Raw genomic sequence first — 17,304 nt, 5'->3', positions numbered from 1 at the left:
TCACAATAGCTTAATCATTATGCAAATACAACAACACAAGATTGGGAAAAAAAAGTATTAGAAGGACAAATCAACTCCTCCAGAGGTAATACTAATAAACAAAATTTTAGAATGTGCAGAAATGGCAAAATTAACAAGTGATCTTAATAATGATGTGAATTCAAAATTCAATGCAGTATGGGAAAGGTAGTACAAATGGTGGAATAATAGAATGAGATTGTAAGGTTACGTTTATCTTAAATAATGGTAGATTCGAATGTACTTGATATGTATATAATGTAAATATGTAAATACACGACACCTCAGATGTTAACAGAGATTTGATGTTTTTTATAATTTTAAAATCAATAAAGTATATTAAAAAAAAAAGATTGGTAAAAAAATTCACATTGTTCCAATTTTGCATGGTAAAGCAGTTTTAATTACCCAACTCTTCTATTAATTGCAACTGCTGATGGAGCTCACAGTTCTCATGCTTAATTAAACTGGCTCACATCTGGAAGGAGGGCAACAGGTTCAATATATAAAACCTCATCTTCTTCTTAGCAGTCTCTTTTACATTAAATATTTTATTTTACAGTACAGAACATCTATTAGCCAGCAAGGGTGTGCATAGATAATGATATACAATAGATACCATTTCAGTCGGAATATGAGGGAAATTTTCTACTGAAAAAAAAGAGATTAGTCTTATTAAAGTGGATTGCCCAAACTTTTTCAGCATCAAGATCTTACTTGTGCTAAATCAACTTCATTTAACATCACAAGAGAGGTACAGCCATAATCGTAGACTAGTCTCCAGAAATCTTTCACAGTGTTCGGCAGAGGATGCTGTGTGACAATGAAAGCAGCAGGTTGTCTGTAGCTCTGTATTTAAAAATAGATAAAATACAAATAAAAGGGAAATGCAGGCAGCAATATCCCCCTCATCAAATAAGCATATAAATTTTACACAACTACTGTACCATTCTCCAGACTGAGCAATAGAATAATAACAAAACAGACAATATATTAACTCCTTTCATCTTGAGAAGGATAGGATGGGACTAGGAAATTAAAAAAATTAAATCATGGCCAGAACTAAGAAACTTCTTAGGTTTTTTTTTCACTTTAGTTTACACTTCTTTGTCTTGGAGAAAAAGAGCATGATGGATTTATTTGTCCTCATGATAGATCTTAAGGCAGAATAACCTTGACCATGAACAGTTACCAGCTTTTTTTTAAAGAGTTATGCTGGGTGTCAAGAGGTGGATTAATGGGTTAGTTCCTTTAAGCTAACTGAGAATTGGATTATGGGGATGATTGGTGTGTATCAGAAACAGTGAATGTGACCATCTACTCCTATTACTTCCTTCTGCATCCTCTCTCTTTATGCAGCAGAAGAATTAGACTTAGTTATCTAGGACAGGGGTCCACAACTCCCAGTCTATGCCGGTCCGTGCAAACAAGTGGAGCCCCATCCACAGGATGCAGGCAGCACACAAAACCACACCTCTTCTGGTTCTTGGAAAAACCTTTCTCCATGGAACCGGTCCCTGATGCCCAAAAAGGTGGGGGCTGTTGATCTAGGAGAAGGAGGTAATAGGAGTAAAAGGAAATGTTAAAAATTACAATAGCTTCTTGGAGAGAAATACTGCCTGTTGATTTTTGTCTACGTACTTATCTGTACTTTCCAACTGATTGGTATAAAGGATTGAGTCAGCTGGTCTAATCTCCACTATCATACTTCTTGGAAGGAAATGTGAAAAGATAAATAGGGTGTTCTTCCTAGGATCAATTGTTGATGTTACATTGTCCAGAGGCAAATGGTACAAAAGAATGAGACATGCCTGATTTATGCTTTCCTCACTAGACCAGGGATGTCAAACTCAAGGCCTGCAGGCTGGATTCAGCCCATGGGGTGCTTAGATCTGGCCCACGGGGCCACCCTGCAAACAGCAAAGGACTGGCCTGCGGTGCCTCTCCCAGAAAAAAAAATGGAGTTCGCGAGGGCCACACATGTCCCTCCCAAGCTGTTTTCACTGATAGAGGGTTACAGGCAAGCCCGTTTTCACAGGCAGAGCACCACAGGTGCCCCCGACACAAGTGACATTGAGCTGGCCATACCCACCCTGACCACTCCCACCCCGAGGTCAAACACAACCCTGATGTGTCCCTCAATGAAATCGAGTTTGACACCCCTGCTCTAGATGCTATTATGGGCCCAGATTTCCATGCTGTACTTCCCAGAAAAGTTAAAGAACTTTGAGCTCCCATTTTTCCTTGCTTCTGACTTTTCGAAAAGCTCAGAAGGGCTCTGTAAGCGGCAAGATGAGAGATCTCTTCTTTCCTTTCTTTTGGATTTTTCTAACCTCTTCTGAAGGGAAAGAACATCTGTTCAGGAGGACCTTTCAAGGCTAATATCATTTGGGAAAGCTGTTGTTTTAAATTTTAATAATAACTGTATAAATACTAATGAATTAATTATAATGTGAAAAATAACTGTTTTGGTTTTTAGGTGTATATAACCATGAGTCCTTTGGCAGGTTGGAAATGATTGTTTCCTCAAAATACAAGATCACTTACTGGCTGAACCAAAATATAAAAATATCCAAGGTCATTTTCCCTCAGCAATTTTCAACACCAGAAAACTACAGAAAATTTGTAATATTCATAAAGTCAGAAGAATCAATACTTTCAGGTTCTTGATTAAAAATATTACTGCACGTCAGAATAAGTGTGAATTAATCTACCCCCCCCAAAGTACCAATAATTCTGTTGCATATTTCTCATCTAGTGAAGGAAAATAGTCACTTACATCCATAAGGGCGGCATTGATGTAATTGCTGCTCTCACCATCAATAGTAATTAAGAAAGGCAGACATCTGTCAGGTGGCAGCATATCCATAAAGCGGTTTTTGTCATGATTTCTTGGCAAGCATGCTATGCTGCAGTCTTCGGCTTGTAGCCGAGGAGTCACAGAATTCAGGGTCTACAAGGCAAAAGAAATATTTATTTTGACATTGTGTGCTTAACTCAAAGAGATTTGGGCATAAGGGATACAGGCAAGGCAACAACAGCGAAAACCACAAAGAAAGCATAAGCACGTTTACTTCTGTTTAGTCAGGAGTACGGAAGGAGAATCTGCATATACAAAATTGGAAATCATCATGTAAAATTCATGCCCTGTATTTTACACTTATTTAAAATGCAAAAATTGCTCCTGGTGGGCTAAATGTCATCCACGTACAAATGAACTGGCAGCCTACAGTGATTACAATCACACAGTGATATTCCCCATATATCCAGACATGAAAGAACACCATGAAAGAAGGGGACAATGCATTGTGAATCTGACACAGGAGGTACAAAACATTCCGTACTTTAGGAAACGAAGAAATTGTGTTTTTAAAATGACATCAACCAACAAATGTACCTGGAATTCATCTTTAAGATGTGAAGAGTTTGTCTGAGAGTCTATTCGAATCATGTCAAAATAGGCAGCTTTAAATTCACAGACTGGGATGGCAGTTTCTCCGCATAAGCAGGCTTCCAGGATAGCATCATGAATAAAGATATACTGTTCCTGCCAGAGAAAGAACAGAAGAAGTTTGGGGATCCTACTGTTGGACAGATCGTTTAGGTCACTGAATCCAACCTCTTGCTCATTGTAGGAATTCAAATTACAGAATTCTCAGCACCTGGTTGGTATGTAGCGCCTCTTGAAAGCATCTAATAAAAGAAAGTCCAGCACTTCTCCATCTAACCCTGTTGAGCTGATTTTATTGGTTAGGATATTTTTTCTAACATTCCACAGGATGCCTTAATTACTGAATCCAGCAATGGTTCTTAAAGGAATGAAATCTCTCCTTTGGATACTTTCCCATTAACACCCTTATTCAAGAAAGCTTAAAAAGACAACTTTCATCTCGATTACCCAACTCAAGATACAGTACTGTGTATTTTTAAAGTAATATTCATTCAATCAGTACACATTTTAAAGAATGGCAAATTTTAATCCCAACAATACTTAATGGCAAAATTAAAGAAATAATGTGAGGGAATGATTTATGTTTTTGCTCGCATTCTATGAAAAATATAGCATATCACCAAAACTGCTTTATTTATATAATGTTGTATGCTTGAAAGCAAAGGTAGTCCTCAACTTACAACCATTTGTTTAGTGGCTGTTCGAAGTTGCAACGGCACTGAAAAAAGTGATTTATGGCCATTTTTTTTAAAATTTGATTTATATGCCGCCCTTCTCCGGAGACTCAGGGCGGCTTACAATGCGTTAAGCAATAGCCTTCATACTTTTGTATATTTATACAAAGTCAGCTTATTGCCCCCACAAACTGGGTCCTCATTTAACCTACCTTAGAAAGGATGGAAGGCTGAGTCAACCTTGAGCCTGGTAAGAATCGAACCTGCAGAAATTGCAGGCAGCTATGTTAATAACAGGGTGCATTAAACCACTGTACTACCAAGGCTCTGTTTTTTACACTGAGACCTTTGCATCCCCATGGTCATGTGATAAAAATTTGGGTGCTTATGTATATATGACAGTTGCACTATCCTAGGGTTACATGATCACCATTTATAACCTTTCCAGCCAGTTTTTGACAAGTAAAGTCAATGGGGGAAGCTGGATTCACTTAACAATCATATGATTCACTTAGCAACTGCAGTAATTTGCTTAACAACCATGTCAAAAATGTCACTCACTCACTTAACAACTGTCTTGCTTTGCAACAGACGTTTTAAGCTCTATTGTGGTTGTAAGTCAAGGATTACCTGCATGTATTTTTATTTTAAAAATGAAAATGTCAGGTCATGATCAGCGATAGCAGAAAATGGTAGAAGTAGAAAAATTCAGAAACAAAATTCCCCAGTCAAGAATTTCTCTAGAATTTACAAACTCAGCAAATGGTGAGGTTGCTTCTAGGCAAATCCTGATGATGTAAGCCATACGAAGTGTCCCTTTTTTGTTGACATTCCATTGACTAGAAAGAAACTCTGTTCTTTTTGTGGCCAACAGGAACATCTTGGGCTGGAACCAGGGGTGGGTTCTACTTACCTTACTACCAGTTCGCAATGGGATTGTGCGTGCTCACTTCGCTCGCACACATGCCTTGTTTCTGTGCATGCGCAGATCGCTTCTGATGATATCAGGGTCAGTGGGCAGAGCCTCCTGCCAGTTTTACTACCAGTTCTAAAGAACCGGTCCAAACTGGGGGCAACCCACCACTGGCTGGAACATCCTTCCAATATTGCTTCTTAGCAATCAACATTTATGATGTACTGCCCATGGTCCAGGAAGTAATGATCAGGCATCAATATTAATGGCTATTGATAACCTGATTTTCCATGAATCTGCCCTTTGAGCACCATCTAAATTGGCTACTATTTTCACAACTACTTTTGTAAACCACAGTACTTAGTTTATGGATGTCTAGTATGAAAAATTATTTCCTTCTCTTAGTCCTAAATCTTTCTATGTATAGTTTCAATGGATGACCTTGAGTTTTAACAGCGAGAGAATAACAACTGTGATATCCATATCATATGTAATTTTATCTCCCTCTTATGTGTCTCCATTGTTCTAAATTGTAAAACTCCAACTGCTATAATCTTGCCTTGTAATGGAGGTACCCTCCCCATCTCATTATTTTGAACATTTTTTTTTAATTTTTGCAAAATCTTTTCATGCTAGCTATACAAAAACCACATGCATTGCTGTGAAATAAGGATAAGGTGCCAAAGATATGTTCCAAATAAAAGAAAAAATGTAAAATGAAGTTGATGTGTTTGTATTGCTAGCAGCTTATTTTGTTTGTGTTGGATGTAACTTTCAGTTCAGTTCAGTGCTGAGTTTGCTTTTGCAATGTTCTCAACATCAATTGGACTAGTGCCAAGATAACCTCTTACCCGCATTATATTGCATCTAAAAATAATGACTGTTTTGCAGTGTTAGCATAAGACGTACAGTATAAGCTATTGCCTGAAAACTGATAAACACATGGAGAAGGAAAAGTACTATAAAAATTGCTAAAAAGTAACTACAATTTGGTATACAACAACTATCTCTCTCTTCACAGTTTCCATGTAAATGTATTCCGGGCATATATACAAATACACAGATGACCCTTAATACAATGTTTTAAGGAGAGAACCTTTGGAATATACGAAGAGGATGGAACAGTTGGAAAGGGGATAAACAAAGGTCGGATTTATCTTCTTTCCCATCTCCACAAAATGATGTCTTCCTCTCTCTTCACATTATTTATTTAACTGGTCTTGAACCAGTTGCACATTTGGCTTAGTAACTTGTGAGAGCCAGAATATTTTTTAAGGCAAATGACTAAAATGCACATGAGAATTGGACCACTGATTCATAACAGCACAATACCTCTGTCTGTACCATGTTGATGCGGCGTGAACGTAAGGCTTTGACACAGTTGTAGATGTCTACAACACCTTCTCTTTCTGCCATGTCTAACATGATGTCAATTACAATATAGCATCCAGTTCGGCCAGCTCCAGCACTAGAGTAAATCAGAAAACATACATTTTTTAAAAAAATTACAAGCAGCCAAATAAATCAGCAATCTAATGTCTAATTTTATGTTCTAAAAAAATCCAGTATTTTACTTTGTGAAAGTGGAATTGTTTTTAGCTAACGTAAAGACATAATTACATAGACATTTTCAGTGTTATTGCTGAACATACTGTAATGATTTTGCAAAGCAGAAAAAAAAATCTCCTGCTTAGAATTGGTTAAGTTGACACATATTAATATTACTTATACAGTTTTCTTGCACTGTTCTCATTTCTCTCCGACACAGACATTTCCAGCAGAAATCTTTTCAATAAGTTTTCAACAAGGATAACTTATTCATAAAATATTCACTAAGCTGATTCTGAGAGTAGTAATTAAAAAGGCTGATTTTTGTTTTGCTTTGTTCGTTCATTTATTTATAGCATGCATTTCATTATGGGACCAATTCTATTTAAAAAAAAAAATCTCTAAAGTTCTAGTCTTTCGAAACAGATTGCATCTGATCACAGTTTTGTTTTCCAACAGCCATTCCCACGTAGAACTGTGGCATATATTTAGCTAAATTCATAATTCATACAGTTGGAAGGTACCATTTAGCTCATTGTCTGGTTCCATGTCCCAATCAAAATCAAGATAACTTGCTTCAACACTGCCAGTGTAGGGAAACAAATTATCCTTCTGGGGAATTAGTTCTACCTTCAACTTGCCCTGACCATTTAACATCAGTTACTATTATTCCATGCCTTCCTATCTAGAACAAAAGTACAGTATTAATGTTCTGTGTGATGTCCTTTTAAGTATTTGAAGGGATCTTCCTCTTCAAAGCAAAGCAAAACTTTTCCTCTTCCTAGGACTTAGTTTCTAGATCCTGTGAAAGTTGGTTTTCATTCAGTGAAAAGTAAGCAATCTGATATCAGGTCAGGCCATTAGTGAAACAAGAAACAGATGGAAATGTTATCTCCTACTAAAAACAGTTTTGCTTCTTGGCAAAAGAAATCTGAACACAGGTTGATATAAACAGAATTCGCATTTGATATTCAGCAGTCCTGGGAATTATTTCATAATGGCTTCATGTTTTTGCTATAGCCAACCTACTCTCAGACTTCATGTTCTGGGAAATAAATTTCTACAGGGTTTCTGCCTTGTTAGTCAAGAAAATGCGGACAGTCCCTGGATTGTCCTTATTGTCCCATTTTATTTTTTTTTTCAATCTGAATCCTCCTTCTCAGTCTAGGTGTCTATTTGATTTGTTATTTCTGAATAAGACCTTTGATTAACTAATTTTCATTCCGTTGTTTCCAACCAATTTCTTTAAACTTTTAAGATATTTTTAAATTCTCTTTACCTAGCCCATCAATTTTTGATAACCACCTCCATGTCATTATATATACATGTCCAGAATGGAAGTGTGTGACATCTCATTTGATACTTCCTTCTAGGTTAATGTGGAGCATTATTTGAATATGGTTTAAAGCCAGCTAGCAATCCATTTAACACTTATATCCAAGCTCATACTTAACTAGCCTGCTAACCAAAATATGAAGGTTATCTATTACAGTAAAAATATCCACTAAATAAGTTACTCTAGTATATAAGATCAGACTATATTCTATATTTTTTTTAAAAAAATCCAAGCATGTGATACTACAAAGGTCTTGCAACAAGATTAAAATAAGTGAAGGAAATAATAAAAAATAGTATTGTTTATTATTACCTGCAGAGGAATATGTTAATACTTCTCAGAAGCAAGTTGTAGGTCTTGCAATGTAGGATAAAAAGTAGCAATGAGAGAAAATGCTTAATTTCTTTTATATAATTAACTGCAAGTTTAGATTCACCAATAACTTAGATATTTCTTCTTTTGAATTATTTTCCTACTTATTAAGAAGTAAAACTGTTGTTTATATAGACTATTTTATGTAGTCTATATAAACCTCAAGCCAACCTCAAGTTCATAGTGTAATTAACTACATATGGAGACTTCCAGGTTGGAACACTGACCGAAAGCAACCTTATGCCTTAGTAGTATTTAAAACAGTCCAGATAACTTTAGAACACAGAAACTGAATCAGACATTCTTGGAAATTGGATCATGGAGTTATCTGTCAAAAGAGTCAGTTGGAAATAATAAGTCAAGCCATCTGATCCATTCACCCCATATCACACCACAACACGTCACAAAACTTGACAGATCATGCACACATCAAGAATGATAGAAAATGCATCTACCTCTTTTCTACACACCTGCAATGCACAACAATAGGCCCAGCACTTGGGGGGTTAGATTGTTTTACACGGCGTATAAATGAAAGAAGGCCTGTTGCATTGTAAGGTACTCCATGATCAGGCCAGCCGGTAAAATGGAACTGTTTAACTTCACGGATTTCATTGTAACCTCTCTGTCAAAATGGAAAATAATAACAAGAGTATTTTTCTTTCATCTCATGAGTTACGGTAAGTTTGGTTGATTTTTTAAAAGGTGATCGTTTTTGTTTTAAACTGGTTAAAATGTATACAGGACTAAAAATGCAAGCTTCAGTTGATTTTAATCAGTTTACTTAAAAAAAAACCAATAAAAAATTGAATATAGCACTCATCACACTTTAATCATTGCATATTTACACTGCATGTACACCAGGCCAATTGTATGTTATCATGAAATTGTAACAATATATGCAAAGTTCCCTAAGAAAGAAAAGTTCAGCCTTTAAAGAAATAGTCTGGAAGTCTACATTAATGTCAAAGTAACTCTTATGATTCCATTGAAACAGAATGGTAACTAAAACAATTTAAAGTTTAGATAGGCCCTTATGTTTAAGTGAAGTATAACAATGACGTGTATACAGGTGAGTAAGATATCGTAAATGGAGAGAAATATATTCAGGATTAGAAACAGGAATCAAAAATATAATGGTCTAGTTCCATGTATCATAAAAACTTGCTATGGTTCCTGCTGTTCCTTGCTATTTGAGTGTCCTTGACAAAAACCTCAAGCTTGTGTACTCCTGCTTTACAGTTATAAAGAAACCAGAAACATATGTGAAGGAAAGCACTGGTGACAAGACCAGAATTAAAACATCCCTTTACATGCTAGCAGATTTTAAACCAGACTTCCACAAGGAGCAAGGGAAGAAATAAGGGAATCTTATCTCAGTCCTAACATAGCACATCAAATTGGTGAAGGCTAACTTAGGCATCTGGAACTCCCCAATTTCAAAGAATAAAGAGCTTGTGGTTTGGTAGAGGTTACCAAATTCTTCTTGTGGAGAAATCTTGCTTTCTTTTAAGTCTGAATAAGGTATATATAAAGTGGCTTAATTCATAATCCATTTTCTATAAATAAGATTACAAGACTATAAATGTAGGAACAATATTCATCTGACTATAATGCAACTCTTTTTTTTTTGTACTGAAATTATAAGGAACCAACCATATAATATATAAAGGAAGATTAATTAAGTGTTGGTAATTAATCAGTGAAATAACTGAGGAAAAGGTCTAAATTATATGTAACTATGCCCAAAAGGAAACCTGAAGTTGGTTACCTAGCAAATTATCATCCAAGAAAGCTGATACTAAAATTATTTATGAATAAATAAGTGTATGTATAGTATATGTCTGTATATATCTATTATTATTATCTTTATTAATTAAACATGAAACTCAGTCAACTAAATATTCAAAAATGCATCACAATTTTTTTGAAATAATAATAATAATAATAATAATAATAATAATAATAATAATAATAATAATAATAATAATTTATTTGCTGCCCATCTCACCCAAGGAGACTTTGGGCGGCATACAAGTTAAAACCAATGAATCAAGACAAATCATACATATAGCAATACAATTATAAGTTATGGTAAAAAGATGGAGAGGAAGGGAACAAGGTGTGCAGGAGGTAAGGTGGGATCTGTTATTAATCCATCAACCATGTCCAGTGCGGCAGTCTCCCATTGGGATCCCAAGTCAATTGGCAGAGCCAGATTTTCAGGCCCTTAGGGAAGGTGAGTGGTCAGGGCGTATGTATGTATGTATGCATGTATGTATGTATGATAATAAGAGAGACAGATGGGATTGCTAAACTATGGCATGTTGTTTGTGTTTATTTACCATGTTGAATATGCCAGATATTATTCTCAGATACACGTTTGAACTGACGGCAAAATACTTAAAAAGTATTTTGTTTTTTGTGAAATAACAAGACATAAAATATGACCAAGAAAATTAGTATGATATTAAAATTAACAGACATTTGAGATGCTGCTTATACAATGAAAAAAAATAAGAGGGAAATTAAATTGACAGAGGTGTGAATGGAAAACAATTTAGAAATCTTAGGCATAGCAGAATGAATGTGTTACAACTCAGGTGTTGTAGTGGTGGGCTGATTAAAGAATGGCTTGAATATGTTACATAAATCTTACTGGTGATCACAGCGTAATAAATTTACAGCAGCTTTCAGTTAAATAATAGGAAGCTCTAATCCATAAATATTTACCCTTTCAAGGGTGAACGTCCTGACAACGTATTCTGCAAGGGGTTCCACTTCCACACAAGCAACTTTGAAGTCCCCATAAACTTCAGTGTCATCAGGCCAATACTTGTAGCACTTAACCTATGATCAACATGATAGAAACATTTCTCAAATGAAGAAATGTATGAATTACCATATCATACACATCACATCATTATTTTTATTTAGTGGTAGATTGTATTTCATAAATGGAAATACAGGTAAAAATGATGAAAAAATAAGGGTGGAATAAGCATTTTAAAATGCCTATCTATATAATAACCATATATTTCTTGGGAAGTTAATCCTTCAAATGGTGCGGGAGTATGAACAGATTTCCAGAAAAAAAAACCTCAAATGCTCACATGCACTTGCATTCACATTTTTTTCTATCAACCCAAAGCCACAACAGATTACAGACATGCAAACAGAGGTATTGAATTTTGGCTCTATATTGGTCACTTAAAGGTTGGCATTTGTTCTTCCCCATTTTGCTTCTGTTTTTTGTAGCAATGGAACTACAAATTTTAATGTGGTTTGGCGTTTCTAAGGAGATACTTACCCGACCCACTTCAACTAAATTTGTAACCATAACAATGCAGGCTGATTGTTCTTGCCATATCATTCTCCAGAAATCATAGACTGTCTCGTGCACTGGACCTGACAAAGAAAATGCTTATAAATGAATTTAAAAAAAACAACCCTGTAAAGCTATTATCTTTAAAATAGCTGTCAGGTATTCAAAGCAGATATGAATGATTTCAGTAAACTTTCAAAAACTTCTGCACATTAATAATTAGTGTTGAAATATCTCACCGAAAGCAGATTATTAGTTTTTTTTTTTTTAAAGCCAAAATAAAGATTAAGCTACTGTAGCTGCTTTAGTGCAAAAAAACCCCCAATATCTGAGAATTAATGGAATTCTAGAATGGGCTCGTTAACACTTGGAAAATCATACTGTTCAGGTTGTGTAATGTACTTATCAGCAACTCTTTAAATCAGCTTCATCCTTTCCAATGGGAACTTATAATACTGGAAAAGGACACAGAAAGTCTTTGTATACTTTGAAGAAGCATTGCACAGCCCTAAAGATTATCACAATATTTATTATTTGACTTAATTGTCCATTACCATCATTTATTATAAGCCAACAAGCATTTTGTCTTATCTCCATGTTGGAAAAATGTGAGAATTGTTGGATGTGAAATAAGCCCAGATCTGTGTCAGCCCCTCCATTTTGAATGTTGGTACTCATGTATCATAAGTCTTGTTTTCATCAGCTTTTGTTAATATTTCTTTTTTACAGGCAGTCTTTATAGGATTATTGATATCAGTCATCATGCCTTAACATCCTGGTTCAAGAACAATATGCTGCTTCTGAATAGCCACAACCAGGAGAGAGCTAGTGTTCACATGTCCTGTATATGCCAAGGTGCTTGGTTGGCCAGCATGGATAAAGGATACTGGATAGCATCAGAGACCAAGGTTGCTTTTCTGTAGGGCATGGAGCCTCTTTCCAAGATCACACCACTGAAATTGAACAGGATCCCTCCCCACTGCAATTCTTCACCCATTTTTGATAGAAAGTTCACTGAATAAAATAGGCATGCTAATTAATTTATAATCCAAACTTCTCAGAAATTAAATAATGCCTACTTATGTTATCTTAACAAACAAGACTCTCTCTCACCAAATTCACATAAATAGAGATTAAACTTGTCTCTCTTTTTTATCTGTACTGGTGATATAGACATCCAAAGGAGCACTTTGGAAAATCATGCCTAATTTACAACATTTATTAAGAATTTTACAGTTCTGCACATATTTTCCACAAACTCTTACCTTGGGTTGCAATGTAGTGACTTGGTCTCTGGTATCCCTATAAAAACAAATATAGGTTGATTTTTAAAACGGTCTGTAAGTTTTAAAAATCAAACCAAATAGGGAAAATGAAGGCATACCAAAATATTCCTAGATACTCTTTACAACTAGGCTAGTAGTGGCTAGCCATATTCAACAACGTAGTTTCAACCATTTTCAGAACATCGAAGTGCATTGTTGGATGTGAAATAAGCCCAGCTGATTTCAAAGTGTTATTTTTGGACAATGGCACTTAGAACCAAACGAAAAGTTGCTGTAAACGTATACTGTGTACATCAAAATGAAGTGGCTCATTGTTTCCTAATCATCCTGCTTTGTAAAATCCATAACTGTTGTCATTTATTGAATTTCAAATTTGTTTTTGGTTCTAATTCAGTAAAACTATGAAATTGTTCTAAGCACCTATGAGATTTGCCTTCACTTAAAAAATACAGATTGACAAAGTTTTGTTTGTTATTTTAAATATTAAGCACAAAACAACCAAGCCGTTAGCAAAAACTTTCACTATGAATGCACCAGAAAAAAAATGGAGCCATAATGAGTAAGCAGAATGGCTGAACATTAGAGCTGGACAATGTATATGTGTGTACAGATTGCAAATCTACATGCAATACTGCAATGTTGTGCAATTACATAAAACAAAGTTTAGAATTTAAGAATGTGTACACATAATATAAAGATGAACACACATATATGTGCCATTACTGAACTTTCTCTACAGTACAATTATTAAATGCAGGGAAGGATTCCATATACATATATTTTAAAAAAGGATTTGTTGACCTCTTGGCTAAAATCAAGTAAACAAGAATTAACCATGATTGGTTAATGGTTAGAATATGAAACAAGAAAAAAATATTACTGGATCTCATGAATATTATTTTATCAAGTTTTTGCTAATTATATGATAGAATTTTGGGAAGGCAAAGAATTAGTCTTATTAGCGTAACAAATAACTATGGTATTGGCACATGTAAACATGTTATCCTCCGTGATTCTATGGCTTAAAGGTAGGATTAGAAGCAGCATTGTATAATTTTCATGTATTAAACACATTGCACTCAGTTGGTCAAAGGAACATGTAATTATTATGAAAAAGAATACCCAAAGATGCCTTATTGACAAATGCATATGTAAAGCAATATATATAAAACATTGCTTCTTCAGTTTTTCCATCACTTCTTTGACAGGAAAGACATATTTTTTGATTGATTTTTGAAAGGAAGACAAATCATTGAGACTTATGGATTTGGTATAGTATTGCAAATGTTAACTTTGTTTTGAGGAGCCGATGGCATTGAAATGCCTATTACTAGCCACTAATGCTACTACCAGCCCATGGCTTCCTTGTTTTTTAACATCCAAAACAAATCTCATAATAACCTGAGATTTTCAGAAAAGCAGAGAGTTGTGTGTTGTACCTGTGCAGTGATCTGCACTCAAATATAACATGTGATGTGGAGTACAGATGCATGTCATATCTGTTGGAAATACCATGAAATGAAATATACCAACTTTAAGGTCCTGCTGACTAATGGCGCCCTTTAAAACCTGCACAACTATAATATCTAAGACAAAATGCAAGTCAGGATCCTTGGGCAAAAATCCTACAAAAGTCTAGATCAACCTGAGAATGCACTACACAACAGGGAAAGAAAACATTTTCTTGCAGAGAAATGAAACCCTCAAGGAGTTAGATGACAGCTTTCAGCAGAATCCTGAAATAAAATTGAGGCCTTGTAAACACAGAGCAATATTGTTCTCTTAATCTTGCACATGCATTCATTTGAATGATCAGGGACGTAGCTATGAAATCCTTTTTATTAAAACTATTGGTGGGTGTATCTCCCTGAGTGATAACTGCTCTATTCAAGTAATGGCACCTGTCTAGAAAACTATTTTCTAAGTACATCAGTCCTGATTACACACATTAGATATTTTGAAATTCTGCATTAAATTAGATGATCAAAAATACAAGCTTTGACTATAGTCTGGGAAATTATTATTCCATTATAGCTTTCATGGTCACATATGTTATTTTGTATTTGTCCAAAACTGTAAGCTTCAGTACTGTTTTTAACTCATTATTATTGTTCTTTCATTTTTATTGCAAGTGGAGGATTCTTGTCTTGCATTAGAAATATGAGAGTCAAGGATTAGTAGGAGGAGCACCACTGCTCAAATGAATCCCATTTGAAAACAGGAGACAACTCTAGCCCTCCCTTTATCCCTTTCAGGCCATCAGTAGGTTTCTTTTCAAGAGCAACACACTATATTCTATTATCCAGCTTCTCACACAAAAATAATGGAATACAAAAGAAAAATTACTAAACAATGCAAAAAAAAGAGAGTAATAAAAGAAGCAAAAAATGAGTCTTGTAAGGGTTAGGTTTTATTGATTTAGCTAATGATTTTCATGATCACTGTAAAAGACTAAGGATATTTTTAAAATGTAGGTAAAAGAAAAAGAAAAAGAGCACAAAGGAACATTAAAAAGACTAGATATATAAATGAAATTCATTAATGAGGCATGCACATATATCTAGTAATAAAAATTAGAACGGTAAAGCAACTGAGAATGTTCACTATATTAAATAGTCATAACAGGATGCTGTTATTCACATATAGTGGTACTTACATCCCTGTACAGCCAAATCTACAGCCCAAATCAAAGTCAGATGTGAAAGAAAGCACAACAATGTCAGTGAGTACTAGGACGGAGGACAAGGAAAAGTGTACATTTTGTTCATAATATTAAGGCTCTCATTCAGTTCATAGGAATTGCATGCAAAAATGTTTCACAGAGAGAAGATGGAAAGAAAAAAAAAGCAAGATATATAATCTACTTACATCAATATAATTAGCATTAATGTAGTCTGAAGAAGGATCATCTTCCACAGGTTGTAATATCACCCTGGAGTGATCATCTGCAAAAAATGGGTTTCGTCTTTGGAATGATATACAGTAGAAACAAATGAGTGTGAAACGTAAAGGCTAAAGGTTCCCTTATTTAAGGAGGAAAAAGGTAAACCCTCCATTTGACGTGCAATGCTGGTGACCCTTTCCCAGTCTGCTCAAAAATGCCGGGGGAACCTCAAAGGGTATCTAAAATTGCACGGCAGGCTAGAGCCAAAAGAAAATAGAAATTGTATCTACCCTGTGGAACAATTGAATGAAATGAGTGAACAGAGGAATATACACACTTTAGAACCTGCCTTGGTTTTAAAGCACTAAGAACAGAAAGACTGCAAGAGGTCTTTCTCAATGATGACAGCATCCCAACGGAGTTTCTTTTCTAAGGGAAATATGGACCCAATTGTAGCTACTTTTGAAACGGTATGTCAGTGGCTCCACTCCAGCTAGAAGTGTCAAGTGGGATACCAGCAGTGGTGGGATTCAGCCAGTTCACACCACTTCAGGAGAACCGGTTGTTAACTTTCTGAGCAGTTTGGCAAAGTGGTTGTTGGAAGAAATCATTAGGGCAGAGAACCGGTTGTTAAATTACTTGAATCCCACCACTGGATACCAGGCAGCTATTTTCTAGGCTTTGTGTTGCTAAATATATTTATATACTTATTTGGATTAGGGGTTAAAAACATGACAATCAAATTTGTCATGGAAACCAGCAAGATAATTTCTACAAGGATAAATGCAAAGTGCTTCATTTGTGTATGGTATAGGAATGGGCCTGGTGGCTCAGCAGACTAAAAGCATTGTGATTAACACCAGCTGTCTGCAATTACTGTAAGTTCAAATTTCACCAGGCTCAAGGTTAACTCAGCCTTCCATCCTTTCTATAAGGTAGGTAAAATGAGGACCCAGTTTGTGGGGGCAATAAGCTGATTTTGTATAAATATACAAAAGTATGAAGGCTATTGCTTAATGCATTGTAAGCTGCCCTGAGTCTCCGGAGAAGGGCGGCATATAAATCAAATTAAAAAAAAAAAAAGGTGAACCATACTGGAGAGCAGTTCATGCTTGGTGGATCACACAAGCTGAACAAGGGGCAAATATATGATGGAGCTCTCAAAATAGCAAATGTAATTCTAAGCTGCATCAACAGAAATGTAGCATCAGTATCGAGAGAAATCATTGTTCTTCATTGTTCTGGGTTGGTTAGACAACAATTACATTGTGTTTACTTGTGCATTTTAGCAAGGATACTGAGAATATGCAGCATGTCCAGAAACAAGCAACCAAGACAAAGAACCCAGAAGAAAAAACTTATGAAGAACTATTGATAGTACTGGCCATATTTAATCTTGGTAAAGCATGACAGCTTTCCTCAATATTTTTTAGATGCCAAATTGTTCACACTTGATTCAGAAGGCAGTGTGTAGAACAATGGATTTACAAGGAAGAA

The 17,304-nt window shown here is 35.3% G+C and overlaps 1 protein-coding gene across 2 annotated transcripts in view; it reads right to left on the bottom strand.

Moving 5' to 3' along the window:
* The window catches only part of PTPRK (protein tyrosine phosphatase receptor type K), a 376,839-nt gene that overhangs the window by 10,643 nt on the left and 348,892 nt on the right, over positions 1-17,304 (bottom strand). Inside the window, exons 19-27 of one of the 2 annotated variants that reach the window (XM_070932720.1) lie at positions 15,792-15,868; positions 12,903-12,939; positions 11,623-11,720; positions 11,046-11,162; positions 8,768-8,937; positions 6,389-6,524; positions 3,416-3,565; positions 2,798-2,971; positions 736-867 (exon numbers count right to left, since the gene is read on the bottom strand). In XM_070932720.1, coding sequence (XP_070788821.1) covers positions 736-867; positions 2,798-2,971; positions 3,416-3,565; positions 6,389-6,524; positions 8,768-8,937; positions 11,046-11,162; positions 11,623-11,720; positions 12,903-12,939; positions 15,792-15,868 — 1,091 coding nt within the window. The remainder of the gene's footprint in view (positions 1-735; positions 868-2,797; positions 2,972-3,415; positions 3,566-6,388; positions 6,525-8,767; positions 8,938-11,045; positions 11,163-11,622; positions 11,721-12,902; positions 12,940-15,791; positions 15,869-17,304) is intronic. The other variant, XM_070932721.1, reaches the window with a different exon arrangement.

This window comes from Pituophis catenifer, unplaced genomic scaffold (genome assembly GCF_029215685.1).
Source record: "Pituophis catenifer annectens isolate HBS135680 unplaced genomic scaffold, rPitCat1.0.hap2 SCAF_1, whole genome shotgun sequence".
NCBI classification, from domain to species: Eukaryota; Metazoa; Chordata; class Lepidosauria; order Squamata; family Colubridae; genus Pituophis; species Pituophis catenifer.
The sequence above is the reverse complement of the archived record's forward strand: the minus strand, read 5'-3'. Positions and strand labels throughout refer to the sequence as shown.